General features: G+C 40.5%; 1 protein-coding gene across 3 annotated transcripts in view; it reads right to left on the bottom strand.

The window, feature by feature from the left end:
- LOC124775037 (probable multidrug resistance-associated protein lethal(2)03659) overlaps positions 1-23150 on the bottom strand; it is a 462866-nt gene that overhangs the window by 182905 nt on the left and 256811 nt on the right. For all 3 annotated transcript variants that reach the window (XM_047249814.1, XM_047249815.1, XM_047249813.1), the window contains exon 14: positions 7253-7446. In XM_047249814.1, the coding sequence (XP_047105770.1) occupies positions 7253-7446 (194 nt within the window). The remainder of the gene's footprint in view (positions 1-7252; positions 7447-23150) is intronic.

The raw sequence follows: 23150 nt of genomic DNA, 5'->3' as shown, positions 1-23150 counted from the left end.
CAACTTGTCAGAAAAATGTCAGAGCCAAAAAATCACACATCAAAACGATGCTCATCACCTTTTTTGATTGTCAAGGCATTATCTGCAAGGAATTTCTACCTGAGGGAATGACATTGAACACTGCACGGTATGTTGAAATTTCAACCTGTTACATGCAATGTCTACACAGGGTACAACCCCAGTACACACAACAAGGTTCCTGGTTTTTTGTTCATGACAACACTCACCCACGCACAGCCAATATCATGGAACAGTTCCTGGCAATAAAGGGGTGGTGCCACTTGAACATCCACAATACTTGCTGGGTCTCAATCCTCCAGACTTCTTCCTATTCCCTCGACCCAAACTTGCTTTGAAAGCAAAGAGCTATTACAATATTCCTGACATACAACCAAATGTGAAGTGGCTTTTGAACACCGTCCCAAAGGAAGACTTAGTGCAAAGTTTCTAAGACATGTATCACAGAGCACAGTGGTGCATAGTTATGGGAGATGACTATTTCAAAGGACAGTAAGTTAACTGTAGTTCACAGTTCATCTACGTCAATGTTACAGGACTATTCACCAAAATTTATTGTCAGAGGTTGTACATTCAATATTTCTTGTTACTCCTACTTGGTATGGATCCCACATACTTGAGCAATATTCTACAATGGGTTGCATGAGTGATTTGCAAGCAATCTCCTTTGTAGACTGATTTCACTTCCCCAGTACTCTACCAATAAACCAAAGTCTACCACCTGCTTTATCCACAACTGAGCCTATGTGATCAATCCATTCCATATCCCTACATAGTGTTAAACCTGAGTATTCATTTGACTTGGCTGATTCTAAGAGTGATATTATAGACACAGGATACTATGATTTTCACTTTGTGCAGTTCACGATTTACATTTGTAAACATCTAAAGCCAGTTGCCAATCTTTGCATACTTTCAAATCTTATCAAAATCTGACTGAATATTTATGCCATTTTGAAAAGAAAGTATTCCAACACCTTTCCCTTGTGCACACCTGAAGTTATTTCTACATTTGACAAAGCCTCTCCATCCAAGATAACATCCACTCATGAATTTCACTTGATGCTCCATATGATGCTACCTTTGACAATAAGCATAGGAATGGTACTGATTCATATGCTGCGTCTGACAATGACTCTCAATCTGAGATAACATGTTGCTCCCTCCTGACCAAAAAATCCTCAATCCATTCACAAATTTCTCTTGATACCCGATATGATCATACCTTTGACAATAAGCATGGGTGTGGTACTGAGTCAATGGATTTTCAGAACTGAGAAATATTCCACCAACCTAACTGCCTTGTTCCAAATCTTGGAGTATGTCATGGGATAACAGCATGTCATGGGATAAAAGTATGAATCAGTTTTAATGTGATTGATGTTTTTTGAATCCATACTGATTGGCATGGAGGAGGTCATTCTGTTCGAGACACCACATTATGTTTGAGCTCAGAATATGATCTAAGATGCTATAGCAAATAGATGTTTTTTTTTGTTTGATTTATCTACGATAGATCATAGTTAGAAGAGGAGCTAACTCAGCCACAAATTAAATTAGATTAGATTAGTACTTGTTCCATAGATCATGAATACAACACTTCGTAATGATGTGGAATGTGTCAGGTTAATAAAAGGTGTCTATACAAGATATTACATTAAACAAAATATTACATGACACTCAATATTTTTAATTTTTTTTAAATATTTTTATTTTTAGTTTGTGGGGTTGGGAAATTACCCACTTACTATATCCAAAAATTCATCTAATGAGTAGAAGGAGTTACCATTAAGAAATTCTTTTAATTTCCTTTTAAATGCTATATGGCTATCTGTCAGACTTTTGATGCTATTAGGTAAGTACAGAATCTGACAAGGATTCCATCTGCCCTGGAGATTTGTTCAATTTTAATGATTTCAGCTGTTTCTTAATGCCACAGACACTAATATTTAATTGCCTCACCTTTTCACTGGACTGAGGATTAAATTGGGGCAATTCTCCTGTGTTTTCCTTTGTAAAGGAACATTTGAAAACAGAGTTAAGCATTTCAGCTTTTGCTTTGCTACCCTCAGTTTCACCCCCTGTCTCATTTGCTAGGGACAGGACACTTACTTCGGTGCCACTAACAGTCTTTACATGTGACCAAGATTTCTTTGGATTTTGTGAAAGATCCTTTGACTCTATTCTGCTACAGTAGTCACTGAGGCTTCACACATTGCTTTCTTGACAGCCAAATGTGTTTCATTCAGCATCTCTCTACCTGTAGTACTGCACCTATTATGCACTAGTCCCTGTTTCTTTAAACTTGAGCCGTGGTTCCTCTACGTACTCCTGCTCTGTGCTGAAAGTTTGAAGTTCCTTGTTGAGACACAGCACTACTGATTTTTATCTAGTTTACTGAATATGTGTATATCTTTCTGCTTATTTTAGTTGTCCTTTGTTCTTTGGCAACCATTACTGCCACAATTACATCATGGCCACTGATATGTTTTTTGATGCTAACATCCTCAAAGAGGTCACATCTATTTGTTGCCATTAGATACAGTATATTTCCATCTTGAGAGGGATTCCAATCTACATGTTCTAGGTAGTTTTTAGAGAAGGCATTTAGCAATGTTTCACATGATGTCTTATCAAGCCCACCACTAACAAAACTGTAATTTTCCCAATTGGCTGTTGAATGATTGAAGTCTCCACCAATGATTACAGTATGATTGTGGACCTTATACAAAAGTAAACTGAAGTTTTCTCTAAAGCTTTCGGTTACATCAGGAGATGCATCTGGTGGATGACAGAAGGATCCAATTACCATTTTGTGCCCACCCACACCATCCCCATTACCCATTAGCCTATCCTTCTGACACACACTGAAAGTTTCCCCAAAAATCTCAATGCTATCAATTTCAGGTTCCAACCAGCTTTCTGCACCTAGTATGGTGTGAGCGTCACTGCTTTTCATGAGTACTTCATATTCTTGCACACAGACAGCTACCTGAGTAGCAGTATCCAATGTGTAGTGCACACCATCCCATTTAGGGACACCCTACAATTCTCAACCCTATTGTACAAGTCCAGGAAGTAGCAGCCTATCTTGTCGCAGAACCTTCAAAGGCTCCTGTTCAGTCCTTCCATTCAACTCACAACCAAGGGTCCATGATGAGTTTTGAGCACAATGATGCAAATTATGACCTTTATTGAAACTCCATGTGCAAGGCTGGTCTTTTCAACCTTCTCTGTCAGTTGCTGGAATGATTCAAGTATGACCTTGGAGTTCAGATGACAGGCATCATTTGCTCCAATGTGCATCACACTCTGCAGTTGGTTGCACCTCGTTCCTTCAACGGCTGCTGGAATAGCCTCTTTCACATGCTGAATGAGGTGCCCAGGCAAACACACTGAGTGCACTTGGTGTCCTTTCCTGTCCTTTGTTGCCATTTCCCTAACAGGTCCGTCATTCACTGTACAGTTGAGCTGCCAATGATGAATAGATCCCTACCCTTTTGCATTTGCCTCCTCTTGACACCAGACAAAATGGTTTTTCCCAAAACAGGTGAAGTGAGTCCCACTGCTTCAGATTCATTTTCAGTGAAAGACAGCACTTCAAACTTGTTGGTTGGGTGATTGGTATAATACCTCGAGTCCTTCCTGGGCCACATCAACCCTGTACAAGCTGCCTAGCTCTACCATTGAAATGCCACACATAGGCAAGTGTATGAGTACTGACTAATCCCGTATGTTCTTCAAAGGCGGCAGGATCCACAGGAGAGGAGAGTACTAGTACCACAGGTACATAATCTACGAGAGCTCTTTCAACACAATGATTCGCAGCAGCTGCCAATCATTTGACAACAGTCTGAGGGATTCCCAGCTGCCAACTCATTCCATGTCTGAGAAAAACATCACAGTGGGGCTGGATTTTGGCTGGTGTGATGTAGTACAGGACAGTGAAGAAGTAACTTTAAACTAAACATGCTGATTATCTTTTAATCTGTTGAGATAATAAGTTACAAATTCTGTATAGGAATTGAAGCAAATGCACAAAACAAGATTTATATTAAAGCAACAGAAAAATCTGAGGTAAAAATTTCTAGTTTCCTAAAATTTTTGAGGTTAATTATAGTTGTTAGCAAACTTAAAAATAGAGTTAATTTGTGATAAATGTAGATAATAAACACCCCTCTTTAAGGGAGAACTAGATGTAACACAATATGTCAGTTAGAATATCTGCTACAGTAACTAAATCAAAAATGCTGATTTACTACAAATTAGAGTATGCACAGGACTGTGTGTGACTCACTGCCATATACCAAGGTTATGCAAAATTTCAAAGATAAACAATGGAAAATCCAGGATGGAATGTAACAATATTATGAAAAGGAAAGTTGCCACTCACCATATAGAGGAGATGCTGAGTCGCAGATAGGCACAACAAAGAGACTGTCACAAATAAAGCTTTCAGGCCATTAAGGCCTTTGTCAATAATAGACAACACACACACGCACACAAACACACACACATACACACACACACATGCAAATGCAACCCATACATGCACACACACACTCATGCAAACACAACTCACACATGCATCACTGCAGTCTCAGGTAACTGTAGCCGCACTACAGTTACCTGAGACTGCAGTCATGTATATGTGAGTTGCATCTGTGTGTGTGTGTGTGTGTGTGTGTGTGTGTGTGTGTGTGTGTGTGTGTGTGTGTATGTGTGTGTGTGTGTGTGTGTGTGTGTGCACTTGTGTCTGGGTGTCTGTCATCTATTTTTGACAAAGCCCTTATGGGCAAAAAGCTTTATGTGTGACAGTCGTTTTGTTGTGACTATCTGTGACAGCATCTCTGCTATATGATGAGTGGAAAGTTTCCTTATCATAATATTGTTAAATTTCAAAGATACTATTTTTTGTTATAAAACACTTTATCTGATCGCATTCCTTGCTTTATTTTCATTTTCTTTGATAGTTTGTTGTATAATCTGTTCAGCAATCCTGTTTGTTCTGGAAACAGATAAGTGTGGAAGCGCAGAACTTACAAAATAACTGTAGACTCTGTAAGCAGATTTTCCAGTTAAATTTCCAATTACAGTTTGACTCAAGGCAGAATCAATATGCTGCAAATAATGACCTGTCACTTTATGCTTACTAACGCAGCTCATGTCTGGCAAAATCCAATAAGTGCCACTATCACATAAACTACATGTACATTCACTTACAAAGGTTTATATGACTTCATGTATTGCATCAACTGTCTGATTTGGAACATTCAGAAGTATTTCACAAACCTGAATGAAATAAAAGAGTTCTCAATATGATACTAAGTTGTCTAGAGAATGGAAGGAATTAACTGATTTGCACTAATAGATATAGCAAAAAGTGTATCCTGCAACTTCAATGCATATAACAACAGTTAATAGACAAAAAATGTTGGCCGAGCTGTAAATTCTTCTTATTCCATACTGGTATGTGGCATACAAGTGTGATGTACTTGAGGACAATATTATGGAAATGGAAGAGGCTGTAGATGAAGATGAAATGGGAGATATGATACTGCGTGAAGAGTTTGACAGAGCACTGAAAGATCTGAGTCGAAACAAGGCCCCAAGAGTAGACAACATTCCATTAGAACTACTGACGGCCTTGGGAGAGCCAGTCCTGACGAAACTCTACCATCTGGTGAGCAAGATGTATGAGACAGGCGAAATACCTTCAGACTTCAAGAAGAATATAATAATTCCAATCCCAAAGAAAGCAGGTGTTGACAGGTGTGAAAATTACCGAACAATCAGTTTAATAAGCCACAGATGCAAAATACTAACGTGAATTCTTTACAGATGAATGGAAAAACTAGTAGAAGCCAACCTCGGGGAAGATCAGTTTGTATTCCGTAGAAATGTTGGAACATGTGAGGCAATACTGACCCTACGGCTTATCTTAGAAGCTAGATTAAGGAAAGGCAAACCTACATTTCTAGCATTTGTAGACTTAGAGAAAGCGTTTGACAATGTTGACTGGAATACTCTCTTTCAAATTCTGAAGGTGGCAGGGGTAAAATATAGGGAGCGAAAGGCTATTTACAATTTGTACCGAAACCAGATGGCAGTTATAAGAGTCAAGGGGCATGAAAGGGAAGCAGTGGTTGGGAAGGGAGTGAGACAGGGTTGTAGCCTATCCCCAATGTTATTTAATCTTTATATTGAGCAAGCAGTGAAAGAAACTAAAGAAAAATTCGGAGTAGGTATTAAAATCCATGGAGAAGTAATAAAAACTTTGAGGTTTGCCGATGACATTGTAATTCTGTCAGAGACAGCAAAGGACTTGGAAGAGCAGTTGAACGGAATGGATAGAGTCTTGAAAGGAGGATATAAGATGAACATCAACAGAAGCAAAACGAGAATAATGGAATGTAGTCGAATTAAGTCGGGTGATGCTGAGGGAATTAGATTATGAAATGAGACACTTAAAGTAGTAAAGGAGTTTTGCTATTTGGGGAGCAAAATAACTGACGATGATCGAAGTAGAGAGGATATAAAATGTAGACTGGCAATGGCATGGAAAGCGTTTCTGAAGAAGAGAAATTTGTTAACATCGAATATAGATTTAAGTGTCAGGAAGTCATTTCTGAAAGTATTTGCATGGAGTGTGGCCATGTATGGAAGTGAAACATGGACGATAACTAGTTTGGGCAAGAAGAGAATAGAAGCTTTCGAAATGTGGTGCTACAGAAGAATGCTGAAGATTAGATGGGTAGATCACATAACTAATGAGGAGGTATTGAATAGGATTGGGGAGAAGAGAAGTTTGTGGCACAACTTGACTAGAAGAAGGGATCGGTTGGTAGGACATGTCCTGAGGCATCAAGGAATCACCAAATTAGTATTGGAGGGTAAAAATTGTAGAGGGAGACCAAGAGATGAATACACTAAGCAGATTCAAAAGGATGTAGATTGCAGTAGGTACTGGGAGATGAAGGAGCTTGCACAGGACAGAGTAGCATGGAGAGCTGCATCAAACCAGTCTCAGGACTGATGACCACAACAACAAACAACATGTGGCACCTATGTTGTTAAACAAGAAACAAACAAAACTAGTGTCTCAGGTAAGATTTAGTGCCTGGAACATCTTTTGTGAACAAAACCTTAACATCATTATTGTTTGATTAACATTAAATTAACATTTAACATTAGTTTAATTAACTTAATTTCAGTTGACTGAATAAGAAATTACCAGTAGGAGAGCCAGTAGTCACCACCCAGAACGACCACTGGTGTCAATACAAATGCAACAGCCACAAATAACTGTAGACAGTAGTTGCCACCAGATGAAAAATATGATAAGTACACAGAATTTCTAACCCCACCCGAAGTTCTCAGTTCCGCTTCTTGTTGTGGTGCTGATACTTCTTCAACTGACACCATTCGCTGCAAACAGGATGCATTTATATGGAAACTTTAGCTTTTATTGAAATAGGTCCTGTAAATGCTGGACTTATTGTCTATAGGAAATTACTGTGGAGGATAAAAAATGTGAAATGTAAGGCATAATGAAAAAAAATAAATACAAACATTGTTAGTCTGAAACTGAAGACACAGTGAAAAATAAAATTTGAAAATCTATTGTCAGAGAGGAACAGTTTACAAATAATAGCAGCTCACACTGTACAAATTTTATAGTTTTATATTACAATGTTTCCTTTTTCCTCTTCTGCCCGTTTCTCTAACTTTCTGTACACAGTACGCTGCTCAAGGTGACATCTATGACTGAAATGGTGTAACTGGAAGTGGAATATGAATATATTCTTTTGTACGCAAGATGAAACATAAATAGAATAATAGTGTAACTTAATTCTAGATGGAATTAGGTTTTTGATATCCTTAAATATACCTCAGTACAACATAAATTTTGAAAATTATTTTGTCAAAAACCCAAGGTTAAAGAAATGTGCTGTACTACATTAGCACTATATTACTTCTGCATGTGGAACTCTGTGGCTAAGCAGGTAACTGTCAGATTGGAAACACAAAGGTCAGGATTCAATCCTCTGTTGATCCTAGCTTTTTTCTACCAATAATAACTTATTTCACCTCTGGAAATGATTATGCTTGTGGAATGCCATGTTACATTGTGGTTTAAAGTCCATGCCAAATTGCAGCAGGCCCCCTAAAAACTGACTAAGCCAGTCGGACTTCAGAGGAAGGCAACGGCATACCACTTCCAAGAGGACTATGACCGGTAAAGCACTGTGCTGTTCTAACCAACCTCCAGGTTGCGCACAAATTCATTTCTTTAGCAAAGTAAGCAAATTGCTTTTAGGAAGTATCAAACTATGGGCTGGCAGAACACCACCAGTAACACATGGTATGCTATATGGTATAACACTTTATTAACATGAGCTACCTCTAACACGTATGTGCAATAGCACCATCCACGCATCCCCATTCACTGTTTGTCAAAGACTTTCCTGTTTTCCCCATCAGAGAGGTACCCATAATGGTTGAGGTCAGTATCCCCCACAGAGCCACAGTCCCCCCCCCCCCCCCCTCCCACACACACATACACACACACTCCAGGAGTATGAAGTACTATGGTGGATGATGACAGGGAATGTTGACACGCACAGGTACATGTGACTGGTCACATCAAAGCTGGCACAAATGCACACCGCAGCCGGACTGTTTCTCGACAAGATGCTACTAATAGCACTGAGTGTCAACATGCACATGTGCACATTACCAGCCACATTAAATGTGGGTGTCACCTGAATGCCACATGGCTGGTACTGAGCCAGGCGGCATGCAAGGGCAGGGGTGGGGATGTGCAAAGTGGATTGTTTTGTCACTCATGGTATCATGTGAGGAATCTGTTGCAGAATGGGGTGGAGAAGGCTCATGCCAGTCATCCTGGACCCTGGACTATCAGCAAAGCCTGGTCAGCAGTCTCAGACAGGGTGTGGTCATCATGTAGTATCCATGATGGTTTCAGGTGGGTAATGGAATCAATCATCAGCATACCACACAGTAGGATGTAGGAGGTTTCTGGCACTCTGCTGATGACTTTGTGCAGGCCCAAGTGGAGAGGCTGCAATGTGACCAATACGGAGTGGTCCCACGACATGACGTAATCGCACTGGGGCAGATCCCCGTGTGGAAAGACCTTCAGTGTTGAATGACCTTCAGTGTTGTGGGTGGGATGTGAACTGTGTGAATAGGCTGGTGTATGCAAGGAGCCAGTGATGGGAAGCCCACCCAAATGGGATCTGTAGAAGGAAACGCAAAGTCTGCTGAAAGGGCAAGAGATTCATTGCACACTACCTCTGCCAGTGACACCTCCAAGTCATCCTTGTACGCTGTACACATACCAAGTAGAACTCACTTTGGGGTGACAGGTGGTGGTGCGCATATGCAATATTCCGCAGAGTGGTACAGGGCATTAAAGAGGACAGACACAAGCTGGTGGCCCTGATCAGCCGTAACGAATTCTGGTGTTCTGAATCATGTGATCCTTATAGGTTAATGAAAGCACAAGCAGCAGTCTTGGCTGTAACGTTGTGTAGAGGTATTGCTTCGAACCATTATGTGGTTCTGTTAATCATTGAAAGGAGGTAGTGAGAGCCATGCGATTCTGATATGGGGCCAACAGTCTCAAGATGTATATGCTTAAAGCATGCTTTTGGGATCATAAAGCATCCAAATTGAGGCTGAGCATGACGACTTATCTTGCTCCATTGGCATGAGCCCAGCAATGGCAATCTCATTTCACGTTCAGCCATGCGAGTCTGTCACTGATGCGAAGTACTGTCATCTTAATACCAGGGGACTCAAGTTATGTAGAAGCTCGAATATACACATTACTAGAGGCACCAACAGCCACAGTTAGTCTTCCAACACACCACATAATAATGGTTCATTAGATTAGGGGAATTAACAACATTTGATATGGAGGCCAATGCCTGGATTGCTGCGCAGCTCTCTGACACTCAAGTCGTTCATCTGTGAAGCCATATTGTACTGATACAGCACTGAACTATGAAATACAATGTGCAATAATGTTGTCTTGTGCCATGTATATGTCTGATGTCTGTGGTATATTGTGAAATAAAGTCCTAATCCTAGAACTTCCACAAGCTTGCATCCAAAGATGGGCTTATTATGGTATCTACTACTGGCACGTGATCTTCATATACGATAACTTGTGGACCCACGATGTCTTCACAGAAGTACCAAACGATGGAGTAGACTCATAAAAGCTCCCAGTTACATGTGCACCACTTTGCCTGCGAGGGTGACAGTTTCTTGGAGAAAAACTGGAGTGGCTGAGGTTCACCATCAAGTTCCTGTTGCAGAACTGCCCTGGTAGTGGAACTGCTCTTGTCAGTTCTAAGAGTCAATTGGGCATCGGGGTTGGGGTGTGCCAATGTGACACCATGTGTTAAGCACTACTTGACCCGTCAAAATGTATCTGCCATCTCTGAAGTTGACTGAATTTTCTTGTTGCCCTGTTTGTCGGTGCACACCAGAGTGTTTGTGAGAGGTGTCTGCAGCTCAGCCTCATACAGAATGTGGTGATTATAGAAATTTAGAATCCCTAGGAAGTCGCACAGATCATGATACTTTCCATGGAGGGGTGACTGCTCACTGTGGATATATGCTCTGTCGTAAGCTTGATGCCAAAAGTGTTGAGCTTGTAACTTAGAAATGTGACCTCCGGTTGAAAAAACTGTGATTTAGGTTCATTAATAACCACACCACCATCTTGGAGCACAGCTAGAAATAGTTCTAGTTGTGATTTTTAGAGAAAAAGAGAAGTCATTCACATATGTATAACCAAAGGGAAATCTGCAATGAAGTCAATCGATAAAATGCTCTCACGTCTGAGTGGCATTCTTCAGACTGAAAGGCATGTAGAGATATTTGAACATCCCAAATGGCATGGTGATTGCTGTTTTCTGTATATCATCTGAATGTATCGGGATTTGTAAGTATATGCATTTGCAGTCCAAAACACTTAACAATGTCACACTGGCGAGTCCATGTGTGAAGTTTTGAATATTAGGTATGGGAAACTGCCATGTACAGTCCTACAGTTCAGTACCTGATAGTCACCATGGAGTATGACTGCACCATCTTTTTTGGGCAGAAGTTTAATGAGGAAAGCCCATGGCTGTCAGAAGGATATACAACTCCTGCTTGCAACCGTTTACTTATTCCCAACTTAGTTTCTGTAAGTCTACAGGGCTCACGTGCTGAAGTACAAGGCAAACTGATGGACCATTAGTGATCATGATATGATGCACTGACCCATTATGAATTGCACATGCAAGCACATGGATACAGGAGGTGTCAGAGTTGATGACACAGTTTACTAACACTGTGGGCAGTATTGTGGTGACCTTAGGGAGATTGTTGATGTGTGGTGGCAGAAGTTGGCTTGGTTGGTAGGGAGCGCTCTGTGTGTGAACCAAGGCTGGTCAGGAGAGGGATTGAGGCAGGGATAGAAGCCAAGGCACATCACAAGCCATCCCAAGTTGTTGACACTCTGCCATGTGGAGGCATTCTCAGGCCAGTTGCAGATCTGTAGTTGCATCATCAATGTGGCACTTAAGGTCCCACTTTCTGGTGTGAAGCCACTGGGATTAAATGTGAAAGTCAGCATAGCATTTCTGTTTATTCAGAATATTATCCATTAGGGTGACTCACTCATGAAGCATATCACAGTATATGTTATTGACATGATGCCACTTGAGTGGACATGGAACAAATGTAAGCAGTGTAGGCATGGTCAAGGTGAAGAGGGCCTGAATACTAGTGCCAGTGAAATGTTGAATGAGAGCAGGATGGACAACTGGTAAGAGCAGGTGAATGCATAAGAAGTCCATGCTGACAACTGTCTCAGTGATGTCTAAGTGCAATGCAGGATCCATGAAAGGTGCACAGTGTGGCCAGTGGCACCATGGACCACAATTTCTGAGTCATTTACTGAATGGAGCTGTAAAATCCTTGTTGAACTGAACATCAATGTGCTGATCCATGGCAGAGAGCTTTTGTCTGATCCTATGCCTATCTAGAAGTATTGGTGCATCAAGAGGTCAAGCACAAAGAGGGATACATGCATGGATGTTGTCATAGTGATGTGCAGGCTGGCAGTGTGTGAAAGCCATAGGCTCCTTGTTTCATCTGCGAGGGCTGGCACACTTACATTGGACTGCTGGTAGTGTTTAGATAATCCCAGGGCTCACGACAGTTATGGCTGGTGCTGCCAAATTGGCTGTGAGACTAGGAAGTATCAGTCAAGGAGTGGGATTGTACCTAGTGCATTGTTGTCAAGAGGTGAATGCTGGGTGTCCACGCCGTGACAGGTTGCCAACAACTCTTTGTTAGTGGCTGTGGCAGTTTTCCAGGCTTGGGTGTATTCCTAGTATGACTAGGCTGTTTTTTATCCTTATCATTGATTTATCCAAATCACTGAAGACATGTGATCTGCCAGCAAGTATCAATCTCAAAAGAGGGCTGACTCATGGACAATCATTGTGAGTTGTAGGTCAGTCAGTAACTTCATTAGACAAAGAGTCCACAATAAGGGTCTACTATGTCATGTCTGGCATAAGAGACACATCAATGGTTGCATGGAGTTGGCACCAAAATTGCAATGGTGTGCCTCCCTGGAGTTGTTGCTCATGGCAAGTTGCTGTTCTGGAGTGCATGAAAGTCTCTATAATAGGATGGCTTTCACTGCTTCATATTTGTTCTTATGTGTTGGGGTCAGAATAATGCCACTAACAAATTTAGCCTGCGCTGCTAGGTGGCAGAGTAGGTGCCAGTAATTGCCGTCACTATCAGAAATTCCAAAAGTCTCAAAAAAACATTTCATGGTTGTGAACCATAATGGTCACTGAGTGGCACTGAATGGCAGTGGTTTCAAATGTGTGCCTGACTGCTGCAATGAGAATGGCAAGTGAGCAGTCACACCGGTTGATGCGTTATGCATTATCGGCACCGGATCTGAACAGTGCACAACTGGTGATGGTAGAATGGGTAGCGGTTGCTTGACTCCAACGTGTGGCACAGAGGATGCAGAAGAAGTGAACACAGATTTGTATACAGCTTGTGGCCTCTGCTGAATGGAGGCAGAGCTGGATGCAGTATTATCTTCAAAGCCTAATAGCAGTTTCAGAGCAGGTGGCATTGATGAGGCATGACAAGGCTAGTGTTAGCAGCAGAAGTGCACACTGTTGAATGCTGCACTCAGTTTTAATCATACGACTGACCGATGGAAAACATTGCCCTTCCTGCACTGCAATCATTGAGCTGTTGTCTGCAGAAATCAGTATAGTGAACAAATTGGTGTGAAATGGCCACATTGTTACAACACAATAGTCCAGACCAGGTTCTTTAGAATGTCAAACGTGTGTTCTGCAGTAGATGCTAGGTCTCCAATGTGGAACTATCACACTACAGGTCAGTAGGATACCACCAGTAATACATCATACATTATGCTATATAACACTTAAGTAGCAGGAGCTACCTCTAAAACATCCGTACAAAGACATCATCTGCTATGCAGGCCCATTCACTGTTTGTCAACATCTTTCCTGTCTGCCCCATCAGAAGAAAATTTGCAGAAGACACCAACACTCTGATATGAGGGAGAGCTATGTACAAACCAGAGAATGTGTGAATTGTTTCCTCTGTGGCATAGACGTCCAGTATCCCAGTGATATAAAGAAATGTAGAAACTCAACATATGTCATTCATTTTACACACCACGATACATGAACGTCTTACATTCACAGTTACTCAGTCCAGACTAATTGTTTTGGGTGCAGACATTTCACTCTGCACTGATATCTCTAGCCAGAAACAGTCTTTGGGGCAATGTCTCCACAGATCAAAGTACAAATGTCACACATCACTGACTGGTTCTCAACAGACACTCTTACCATAAATGCAGAAAAAAAACAGTAAAACAGTAACTACGCATTTATGTACTGTGTAATCCCTATCATAAGGTTATCTGATAAACAATTAGAGCCTTCCATTCACCCCTCCCCCCCTCCCTGGTTCCATGACTGGCACTTTTGAGAGACACAACTGGATACTTTCATAAGGGGCTCCTGTGCAAGGTCAGATGATTAGCTGTGCCACGACCACCACTTTTTGAGACACAACCAGATTATTTCATAATGGGCTGCTGTGTGCGATAAGATCCCCAGCTGTGCCATGGTTGGCTCTTCTGTGAGACGTGATTGGATTATTTCACAATGGACTGCTGTTTTTGTGAGACACAACCAGCTCATTTCATAATGGGCTGCTGTGCAAGTTCAGACGACCAGCTGTGCTATGGCTACCACTTTTGTGAGATACAACCAGGTCATTTCATATTGGGCTGCTGTGTGAGATGACCAGCTGTGACATGGCTGGCACTTTTGTGAGATATGACCAGATCATTTCATACTAGGCTGCTGTGCGAGATCAGATGACCAGTTGTGCCATGGCAGGTACTACTGTGCAACATGACCGTATCATTTCTTGTGGCTTCAAGTGCTGTAGATGCTGTTGGGAGTATAGCACTGATTGAAATTGGTTTTCTTGATTGGAGATAGCTTAAAGGCAATAGGGAGTGAGTCATGGAGGAAGACATAAGGGCTGGTCATAACACGAAGTTGAGGGGGCTAATTGCACTTCCTTGTCTGCTGGAGACTGTGATCTATTGGCTGTGTGCAACAGCCACCACATTGTTGGAGTCACATCAATGTTGACCGTCCTGGCAGTCATTGGGAAGAAGTCTGTTAGCTGGTCTGTCTGTGAGACATGTGACAACACCACCAGGAAGTCCACTATTTTCGTAAGCAAAAAGTGTGGATCAGTATTGTAGTTATGGGTGTAGTCATAGAATGCTCATGCTTGGCTTCTGTAGAGAGGTGATCATCAATCAATTTTACTGCCACTTCTTCGAGCTGAAAATCTTTAACATCAAGGGTGATATCTGCTGGTTGTTCTGGCAAAGAGCTAGTGGCAGGTGCATTGCCTGAGGTATTGTTGGAGATGACTTGTGTAGTCCAAGAAGTGGAGTATGTATGTGGACTTTAGTTTGTTGATAGACACTGTTGTTATCTTGTTGTTTAAGTCAATAACAAATGCGCCACTATGCCAATGCAGTGCCCAAAATGGTCCATTATCAGGTGGCTGTGGTGCTGACCATACACTATCTTCTCAAATCATTACATAGTCACAGTCAGTGAGTCCTTTATGAGTGAAAGGAATCTGCAGTGTATTTGCTGATGTAGGAGGCACACATAAGTTCCATATATGTCTTTTGACCCTCTGTACCACACCCAAAGGATCAGATGATCTGTGTGTGGTTGTAGGCGGCAAAAACTCTACTGTCAATGTCAGTGTCTCCCTGTATAGAATCTCAACTATTGTCACTTTTATATCATTCTCATGTGCTGTACAGACTCCAAGGAGCATCCATGGGAGGGCCTCCATCCATTCACCTCTGTGGCTTGTGACTGCGGTTTTCAGTGTTCAGTGCCACTGTTCCACAAGGACATTGCTTTGGGGGTGATAAGATGTGGAATGATGGTGAGCAACTCTGCACAAGTTGCACAACATTTCAAAAAGTAAAGACTCAAACTGGTTGCCCTGATACATTGTCACAGGGCAGCCAAATCAGGTGATCCACTTTGTCAAAAAAGAGTGGGCTATGGACTCCACTGTAATATTAGCAATCAGGATGGTCACTTATATCCTTCCGATTCTAGTAAGAATTCCAGTAGATTGTGGTGTACATGTTGAAACCGCCCACATGGAATTTCGAAAAAGCTGAGGTGAGTCTGCATTGCCGGCAAACTTTACTACATTGACAGTCTAGGCACACCCTTGTCCATTCCCTAAAATTGCACTTAATGTCCACTAACAATCTGAGTTGTTGGCCATATGCCTGAGTGTACAAGATTATGAAGTACATCAAAAATTATGTGTTGCATTGACAAAGGTATAATAAGCCGAAAATGGGGTTGCAAAACATCTCAGCATACAATTACACTGTTTCCTGGGATTGGTCTGTATTCAGTCTCGAGGTTAACTGATGCATCCATGAGCACTGTACAAATCATCTGATTATGTTCCTGTTCTTCTGCAACTTTGAAGTCAGAGGTGAGGGAGATGGTGCTGACTCATGACAAGTATTCTGTGCTGATGTTACATTCCTCATCAAGGTGATGGATATCTGTAAGTACTGTGTGACCAGATTATGGTGTCGAAACAGTGTAGTGTTGAACATAGATGATGGGTGTCGAATGGTGTCCACCAGAGGTTTATGCTCTGTATAGATAATCACATGATGAGAATGGTGTACAGCCTTGGCAACCACAAGAGGTTCACCATCAAATGCCAACCATTTTGTCTGCGAGGCTGTAAGATTTCTGGAGAAAAATCGTAGAGGTTGTGTATTGCCTGCTACTTTCTGGTGGAGGATGGCGCCTATAGCTGTGTTGTTTGCATCCATCATAATTGTAAACTATGCATCCAGTAATGGATCTGCCAGAGCAACTGCATCTGACAGGCATTCCTTCGCATGGGCAAATGCTGCTTGCACTGCAGGTGTCCATAATAGTTTATGCTTGCCTTGCATGTGAGGACACTCAAGGCCATTGTCAGTGGTGCTTCAACCTGTGCAGCACATGGAAGATAATGTCTATAAAAATTTAGAATTCCCCAGAATTGTCAAAGGTCATGATATGAGTGAGGAGGTGGCAGCTGCCAAACCAGTGGAGCATGGTCTGCTGTGGGCTTAATCCCCCCCCCCCCCCCCCCACATTGAGTGCATGTTCAAGAAACGTGACATCGTTTTTACATAACTGTGAATTGTCTGTGTCATAGAGGGCAGTGATAATGCATTCAAGGTGAATTTCATGGCTCTTATGATCGTGGGAAAAATTATAATGTCATCTGAATATGTGTAGCAGCAGTCCAGTTTATACAATACCCTATCAATGAACTGTTGCTAGTTCTGCACCACAGTTTTGAGGCTATACAGCATCACTAGAAGCTCAAATAAGCTGATTGGCATGATGATGGCAGTTTTAACAACATAGTCTGGATGAATAGGGATCTGGTTGTATGCCCTTTTACAATCAATCACGGGAAAAAACATTTTTTCCTGCGAGTGCATGGGTAAAGTTCTGTATGTTTGATAAAGGGTAACTGTTGTAAATAGTGTATGAGTGAAGTGTTCTAAAATCTACACATAGTTGAATAGAACTGTCTTCCTTAGCTACTAATTTAATGGGAGATGTCCACAAGCTGTATGATGGCTGTATGATGCCCATGTGCAACATGTCATTCACTGCCACCTTGGATGCCTGCAGGACAGCTGAGATGAGACAGTGTCCTTTGTGCTGAACAGGGGTGCCAACTGTCATATTTATGTGGTGCATCATGCCAATTTTAACCATGCACTGATAAAGTAGATTCCACGGTGCATCAATGAGGGGGTCAGAGAATTTTTGGGAAGACACATGAGACAATGCATGGTGCACTTTATTGCTTTGCTAAGCTTTGTCCCTCAGTTGCTGCTACGGAATGGTTGTGTCGGAAGTTTGTTATCATGTCACGGTTGATATGGTTGGTGTGTGTGTCGCAGTAGGTACAGGATGTGCAGCTGGAACATTATTTGTCCTCAAAAACACTAAAACACTAAATCTGTAGATTCGTTGGACATGGCATTGGTGTTGTGCAATCATTGTGAGTACGGAACAGTTGTATAAAAATTCTGTGTATGTATTAATTTGGAGCACCAGTTCACCTAAAGGTGGCAACTGTTGCATCCCACTCATGTGTTCTGCACAGAAATGTTAGGAGTCATGTCCTGTTTGCTGTCACCTGGTCTGAACTAACTCTTTTGAGCACGGACACTTCACTCTGCGCTGTCATCACTGGTCAGTGATTTAGATTAGATTAGATTAAATAGTCTTAGGAGTGCTGTTCCTGCATATGAAATCAGAGTATGTATGTCACACATCACTGATTGGTTCTCCACAAACAGTCTTATTATAAATGCAGAAAAAACAGAAACCATGCATTTAAATACAGTGTAATCCCTACCATAATACTATCTGATAAACAATAAAAAAATAAGTAGCACCTGCTACTGAATGAAAATTCTTACTGACTGCATGACACAACAAATGATAAAAAGATATATATGATGTCAATTGGAATCATCTTTTAGGGTAACACACCTGTCAGCAGAAGTTGCTTTATTGTCCAAAAAAGAATTATCAGGACCATAGGAAATGTAACTTATATATTCTGGAAGCAACATGTTTCATTAAGAAAACAAAGGACACTGAAGACCAACTAGTGTATAATTATGAAACAGTTCATATATATCATAAATAAAAAAATAGGACTGCATAGTGAATATAAAAAATAAATCTAAGGAATATGGACTTCTACTATCAAGGAAAAAACTTTATGACAAATTACCATATTACATTAACTCTAAGAATACCAAAACTTTTTCCATAATGCGCATTATCAGGGGGTGGGGGAAGGGATTTTAGGCCCACCCTAAAAAAAAATTGAAATACAAAAGCAAAATTCATTGTTTATTGTTGACTTACATCAACAACACACCTCTAAAAGACATAGTGATGTGTAAATAAGGTCCAGAATCTGAAAATATCTCTTAGTAATATCAATGCACTTTTAGTACTACCAACGAGGAAAAGGGGTGAGGAACTTTATTGCCATTTAAGAAATGCAAATTTCATTAATTGCTGTTGACTTTTAATGACAACATGCTATGTACATAGATATTGATATGAAAGTAAGGTCCTGAATTTGAAAATACTGAATGTGACATTCACTGGGGGAGGGACATCTACTCCTAAAACAAATTTTTTGGTTAACTTCAACTGAAAACATTTCAATTGAATCAAATGTGGGTTCTTGGTGAAACATTATAAATTAACTAAACAAACACTGTTTTTTCTCCTTTGTTTCACAAATTTTTATTATGATTACTGCACAACCTAAGTTTTGGGTTATAAGCTCATTTTCAAATACATTACTGATTCCAAAGGTGATAAAGCAAAAATAAACCTGATGATGAGGCAAAGATAAACATCTCAACTTCTTAATGTATCAATCCATGGCTTAATGAAAAATTATTTCAGTGATCATTTTTTGACAGATTACATATGGAATTACACAATTCAGTAATTACACTAAGATGACTAAACATACCTAGGAATAAAGTTATGCATCAGCCTAGAACTTTCTACCTACTTGTGGATTTACACCCAAAGTTTTACTTCTAACTAGGAGTTATGATATCATCTAAAAGAGGTGAATAATTGCATTGGATTTGATCATTTAATAATAGTTGTTGGGATATACACACCTGTTTTGTGTAAGACTTCTACATCTGTTATGTCTTTGTCATTTTTGTTAAGGCAGTGTTCCACAAAGGGAGGATCAGGCTTCTTCAATCTCCAGTTTCTATGATGTTCTTTAAGTCTGGTAAAGGTTGACCATCCAGTCTGTCCAATGTAGCAAGACTTACACTCCCAGCTTATGATCTTATAAAACTCACTTTTTGTGATGGCTGGTTGCTTGTCCTTTGCATTGAACAAGCAGCTACTTATTGCCTGAGGGATATATAAAAGCACCAAGAAACCCTTTGCCTTCAAAATGTTACTTTTCCTGCTTGATATTTTCTTTTTAAAAGGTAATTTCTTTTCGAGTTTTTGAAGGAGTAGTTCAGGAAATACGATTTCAGGTTGGATTTTTAATGTGCATGCCACCTGTCAGACATTTTATGTCATTGTGCAAAAACTGGAAAAGACATGCTGCACATGACCTTTAAGAGAAAAAATGTCAGACAGGATACGTAACATTTCGAAGGTAAAGAGTTTCTCGGTGTTTTCCTATGTCCTTCAGACAATTCACTGCAAAAGACAAGCAACCAGCTATCACAAAAAGTGGAGTTTATAACGTCATATGCTGGAAGTGTCAATCTTACTATGTTGGACAGATTGGGAGGTCAATCTGTGCCAGGCTTAAACAACATCATAGGAGCTTGGAACGGAAGAAGTCTAATTCTGCCTTTGCAGAACACTGCTGCAACAAAAACCACGAATAAATAATATATGCAGATGTCTTACACACAGACAAAAAAGGAGAAAAACTCAGGCAGTTAAGGTTTCTAGAAATTAAAAAACAGATGTGCGTATCCCCACACTTATTGTTAAACGAGAAAACCAATTAAATTATTCACTTCTTTTGGATGACATCACAACGCCTAGGTAGAAGTAAAACTTTGAGCCGCAATCCATGAGTAGATGATTTTACATTATTTACATATCTACATCTACAAATATATTCCACTAGCCACCAAGCAGTGTGTGGTGGAGGGCACTACTCATGCCAAAGTCATATTTCCCCCCCTCTGTTCCACTTGTGGCTCGAGCGAGGGAAAAACGACTGTTGGAACACCTCAGTACAAGCTCTAATTTCCCTTATCTTTGAATGGTGATCGTTGCGTGATTTGAAAGTTGGTGGTAATAATATATGCTCTACAACCTCAGTGCAGATCAGATTTTGGAATTTAGGGAGCAGCCCATACCATTCCATTCAGCACATCGTCTATCTGCGAGTGTATCCCACTTCAAATTTTCTAAGAGAGTTGTAACACCCTTGCGATGGCTAAATATACCAGTCATGAATCTTGCCGCTCTTCTTTGGATCTTCTCAATCTCTTGAATCAGACTCAACTGGTAAGGGTCCCATACAGAATGACAATACTCCAAGACTGGACGAACTAAGGCATTGTATGCAATTTCCTTTGTTGAAGGGCTGCATTGCTTCAGGAGTCTACCAATAAACCAAAATCTAGAGTTCACCTTACCTGTTACTTGTGTAATCTGAGCATTCCATTTGAGATCATTTCGAATAGTCACACCCAGATACTTACGGATGTTACTGCTTCCAAAGACTGGGCATGTATTTTGTACTCGTACATTAATGGGGATTTTTGTTTTGTTATACACAGTAGGTTACACTTACTAATATTGAGAGAGAACTCCCAGTCATTACACCACGCATTTATTTTCTGCAAATCCTTATCGATTTGTTCACAACTTTCATGTGATACTTCTTCCCTGTAGAATACAGCATCATTGGCGAACAGTCTAATGCTGCTGTCAACACCATCAACCAGATCATTCATGTAAATCATAAAAAGCAGTGGGCCTATTACGCTGCCCTGTTGCACACCTGATGTTATGCTTGTTTCTGTTGAAGTCTCCCCATTCGGGACGATATACTGCTCTCTGTCTGTTAGAAAACTTTCTATCCAACCATATATGTCATTGGATAGACCGTAAGCGCACACTTTTTGGAACAAGCAACAGTGTGGAACTAAGTCGATGGCTTCTGAAAGTCGAGGAATATGGCATCAACCTGGGAGCCAGTATCTAGAGCCTGCACAAAGAGGGCCAGCTGTATCTCGCATGACCGCTGTTTCCTAAAACAGTGCTGGTTTCTGCAGATGAGCTTCTCAGAGTCTAGAAAGGTCATTATGTCTGAACACAAAATATGTTCCATGATTCTACAAAAAATCAATGTCAGTGAAATTGGCCAGTAATTATTTGCATCCAATTTTCTACCCTTTTTATAGATTGCTATGACCGGGGCCTTCTTCCAGTCCTGTGGAACTTTTCGCTGTTTCAATGATCTCTGATAGATGATGGATAAGAATGGGGCTATATTTGTAGCATAGTCAACATAAAATCCTACGAGGATATGGTCTGGGCCAGATGCATTCCTGTTGTCTAAGTCTCTTAACCATTTTACAATCCTAGATACACTAGACACTATGTCAGCCATCCTTGCATTTGTTCGATAATTGAAAGGGGGAATGGTGCTATAGTCCTCTACTGTAAATAAGTTTTTGAAAGCAAGGTTTACAATTTCGGCCTTTTGTTTATCATCATCTGTTACATTACCCATACTGTCAGCAAGAGAAGGCATTGAATTATTTGTAGTGTTCACAGATTTTATGTATGACCAAAATTTTTTGGGGTTACTTTTAGAATATGCAGATAAAATATTGCTTTCAAATTCGTTAAAAGAATCTCCCATTGACCTTTTGACAACTGCTTTCACTTTGCATAATTTCTGTTTGTCAGCAGGACAGTGATTACGTTTAAAATGACTGTGCAAAATTCTCTGCTTTCTCAGCAACTTCCTAATATGTTTGTTGAACCAAGGTGGGTCCATTCCCTCCCCTATATTTTTGCTAGGTACATATTTCTCTAGCATGTGGTGGACAATACGTTTAAATTCTGACCAAAGATGCTTGATATCTTTGTGCCCCATGGTGAATGCTTGGAGCTGACTATGAAGATATTCATTAACGACACTTTTATTTGCTTTCCCAAACAAGGAAACTCTATGCTTTTTCTTTTGTTTTTTTTTTTTGCAACTTCCACGGACATAGAAGCCACAATGACATTATGGTCACTAATACCTTCTTCTAGAATAAATTCCTCAAAAAGATCATGTCCGTTTGTCACCAAGATATCTAATATGTTCCCATCTTGAGTTGGTTTTCTAACCAACTGCTCAAGGTTGTATGTTGAGAATGCTTCCAGATTAACTTCACACAAGTCTTTGCTTCTGCCCGCTGTGATAAACATGAAATTTTCCCAGTCAATGGACACAAGATTAAAGTCTCCACCTATAACTAATGGATAATTTGGATTTTTATTTCCTATGTACTCAAGACTTTCCCTGGAACTTTCTGTGACATTTGTTGTGGGTGCTGGTGGTCTATAAAAACATCCTAATACAATGGCCACTCCTTGTCTGATTGACAGCTTTATCCAGAATATTTGACAGTCCGACCCAGTATCGATCTCAATTGCATTTAAACAGCTTTTAACTGCAATGAACACACCACCTCCCATAGCATCAATCCTACCCTTCCTAAACATTGTCCAATCCGAGTTCAAAATTTCACTGTTATTTATGTCTGGTTTCAACCAGCTTTCAGTACCTAATACAATACTGGCATTACTACAGTTTATTTCAGAGAGTAACTTGGGAATCTTGTTACA

The sequence above is a fragment of the Schistocerca piceifrons genome, chromosome 2, assembly GCF_021461385.2.
Source record: "Schistocerca piceifrons isolate TAMUIC-IGC-003096 chromosome 2, iqSchPice1.1, whole genome shotgun sequence".
Lineage (NCBI taxonomy): Eukaryota > Metazoa > Arthropoda > Insecta > Orthoptera > Acrididae > Schistocerca > Schistocerca piceifrons.
Note: the sequence above shows the minus strand (reverse complement) of the source record. Positions and strands in the feature narration are given on the sequence as shown.